Below are 2379 nucleotides of genomic sequence, written 5' to 3' on the forward strand. Positions count from 1 at the left end.
AAGTTAATGACAAATAATAACAAAAATAATAATAACGCAAAAATAATAACGCATGATTTCGAACAATTCACGTAGAGATGAATTTATTTTAAAATCGAATGAATTGTTCGCGTCTTTTCAGTTGCTGTGTCCACCTATTATTATAAAATATTTAAGACGATGCGCACACGTTCTAAAAAGGCAGTGGTAGTTGCCGACGTTACTTATGCATTATAATGTCTGAATAATTTATAGAAAAATTATAAATTAATTCTTTTATTATGTCATACGCAAAAAATATATAAAGATAGAATTTTAATTTTTTAAATCTTTGCACAGCACGTTTACACATTATACGTTATTTTCTTTCTTTGACATCATAATTGCATGGTTATAAATAATGGTATACCGAAAAACGTTTTCTTGTTTGGCACAGATATTAAGATTAGAGTACTTATGGCCAGAGACATACCTTTGGTACTCGAATGTGCAAACAGAAGCGCCGGCGATAAAGTGCAATGGCTGAAGGACAAGACACCGTTAAGTACGGCGTTTGCTGGCAATGAAGATATCATCAAGATTGATAATGAGACTGGCAGCCTGGAAATTTTAAAGGATAAGGAGGAAGCTCATGGAAATTATACTTGTAAAGCGGCTAACTCCACAATCGAATACAGAGTCGTACGTGAGTATTCTGCTACAATGTTTCTAGATTTATAAAAATATTGTTAGAAACAAGCGACTTACGCTGGAAACATTATATGAATTTAGTCATCACTGTCAAGGTATCTACTTTAAGAAAAGAGAAAACAAGTTTTTTTTTTAAAGATATTTTACCAGAAGAAGTTTTGATTCACATTGGATATTCTAAAATTTCAGCAAGGCCAATAGCGCATTTGGCTGAATCTACCAGTGTGGTGGAGGGTGAAAAGCTACACTTGGTGTGCAGCAGTCTCCGGCAGACCCCCGGCGTAAAGATATACTGGACCTTCGGGGAACAAAATTATACGCGCAGCAAGGGTCGCGTGAAGATTACCAAAGACCCAGAGAGGGGTATTTATGGCGCCGTTCTGATTGTCGATAACATCGAGATGAACGATCGCGGTAATATTATCTGCAGAATGTCATACAACTGGTCTGATCCCGTTTTGGAACATTCATCGGAGGCTAAGACATTCCTCAGGGTGAAGGACAAGCTTGCTGCACTCTGGCCCTTCTTAGGTATTTGCGCAGAGGTTGTTGTTCTATGCGCCATTATCCTAGTGTACGAAAAGAAGCGGAATAAAGCCGAACTTGAAGAATCCGATACCGATCAAAGTCCTGATACGTAAGTGTGTTTTAGAATTTGATCTTTTTTTCTTATGATTTTCCTTATGATCCTATTATTTTCTGAAATATAGAATTACGATTTTGTATTTCTGTTTGACAGAAATTCATTAAGCAGTTGAACCTAGTCCTAATGATGAATTCTCGGAGTGGTATGTTCCTTTAAGCCCTTCCCATCCGTTTACCTCCAATACCACAGATCACCAACAGCATCCATTTTAAGTCTTGGATAAATTTCAGAAAAAAACATATTCTCCAAATCGGCTCCAGCTTGACTAAATTATTTATCTCGATCGTTTACAAAAGAAAAACATAGATGAGGATTATTTCAATTCTATTTTTCAATTTTACTTTTTTTATAATAAATCTTATTTATATTATTTATAAAGTGTGACATTATTTTATATTAATGACGAACGCTTTATATATTCTTATGCTTTATATATATTTATTCTTTATATATTCTCATAGTTACTACTTCGCCTGATATTCTGTTTTCATTAAATTTATAGCAAACCGACACCTAACAAGGAATCCGATGTCAGACAGAGGAAATGAAACAGCAAATAAATAAATTAGAACGATACAAGTTGGAGAACGAGTCGTCATGTGTGTAGAAAGCAGTAATGGAAATCTGTAAAGACAACGGAACACGGCTTTTGAATGAGAGAGAGAAAAATGTGTCGTCATAAATGTGGAATAAACACTGCAAAATGGACAGCAGCGAGCTTGAGTGGGCCATTCATAGTGCGCATCTGTGTGAAAACAGGCTTGTGCAGCAGACGCGTACAGAGCAAGATCACACAAGTTACTAACAAATTAAATTAAGCCTTATTACGGGGGTGTTCACTCCGATTTATCAGATGTTCGCCTGTTCGTATTCTTTAATTACACTGCTTTAACTAAGAGATGTCGAGTTATGTACAAGTGCCGATGATGACATGAATGCGTGCCAGAGAATGGAGAGTATGTGTGTGCATGTGCATATGCGTATGTTATGTGTATGAGAAAGAGAGAATAAGAGAGAGAGAGAGAGAGAGAGAGAGAGAGAGAGAGAGAGAGAGAGAGAGAGAG

At 36.2% G+C, this 2379-nt stretch overlaps 1 protein-coding gene across 1 annotated transcript in view; it reads left to right on the plus strand.

Annotated features, from left to right (window-relative positions):
• Positions 1–2372, plus strand: part of LOC108684749 (basigin) — a 17789-nt gene extending 15417 nt beyond the window's left edge. Inside the window, exons 3-5 of the mRNA XM_018189215.1 lie at positions 416–664; positions 859–1306; positions 1818–2372. Of these exons, the coding sequence (XP_018044704.1) occupies positions 416–664; positions 859–1306; positions 1818–1863 (743 nt within the window). The 3' untranslated portion in view covers positions 1864–2372. The remainder of the gene's footprint in view (positions 1–415; positions 665–858; positions 1307–1817) is intronic.
• The last annotated feature ends 7 nt before the right edge of the window (positions 2373–2379 follow it).

Source organism: Atta colombica, unplaced genomic scaffold (assembly GCF_001594045.1).
Source record: "Atta colombica isolate Treedump-2 unplaced genomic scaffold, Acol1.0 scaffold14, whole genome shotgun sequence".
NCBI lineage: Eukaryota > Metazoa > Arthropoda > Insecta > Hymenoptera > Formicidae > Atta > Atta colombica.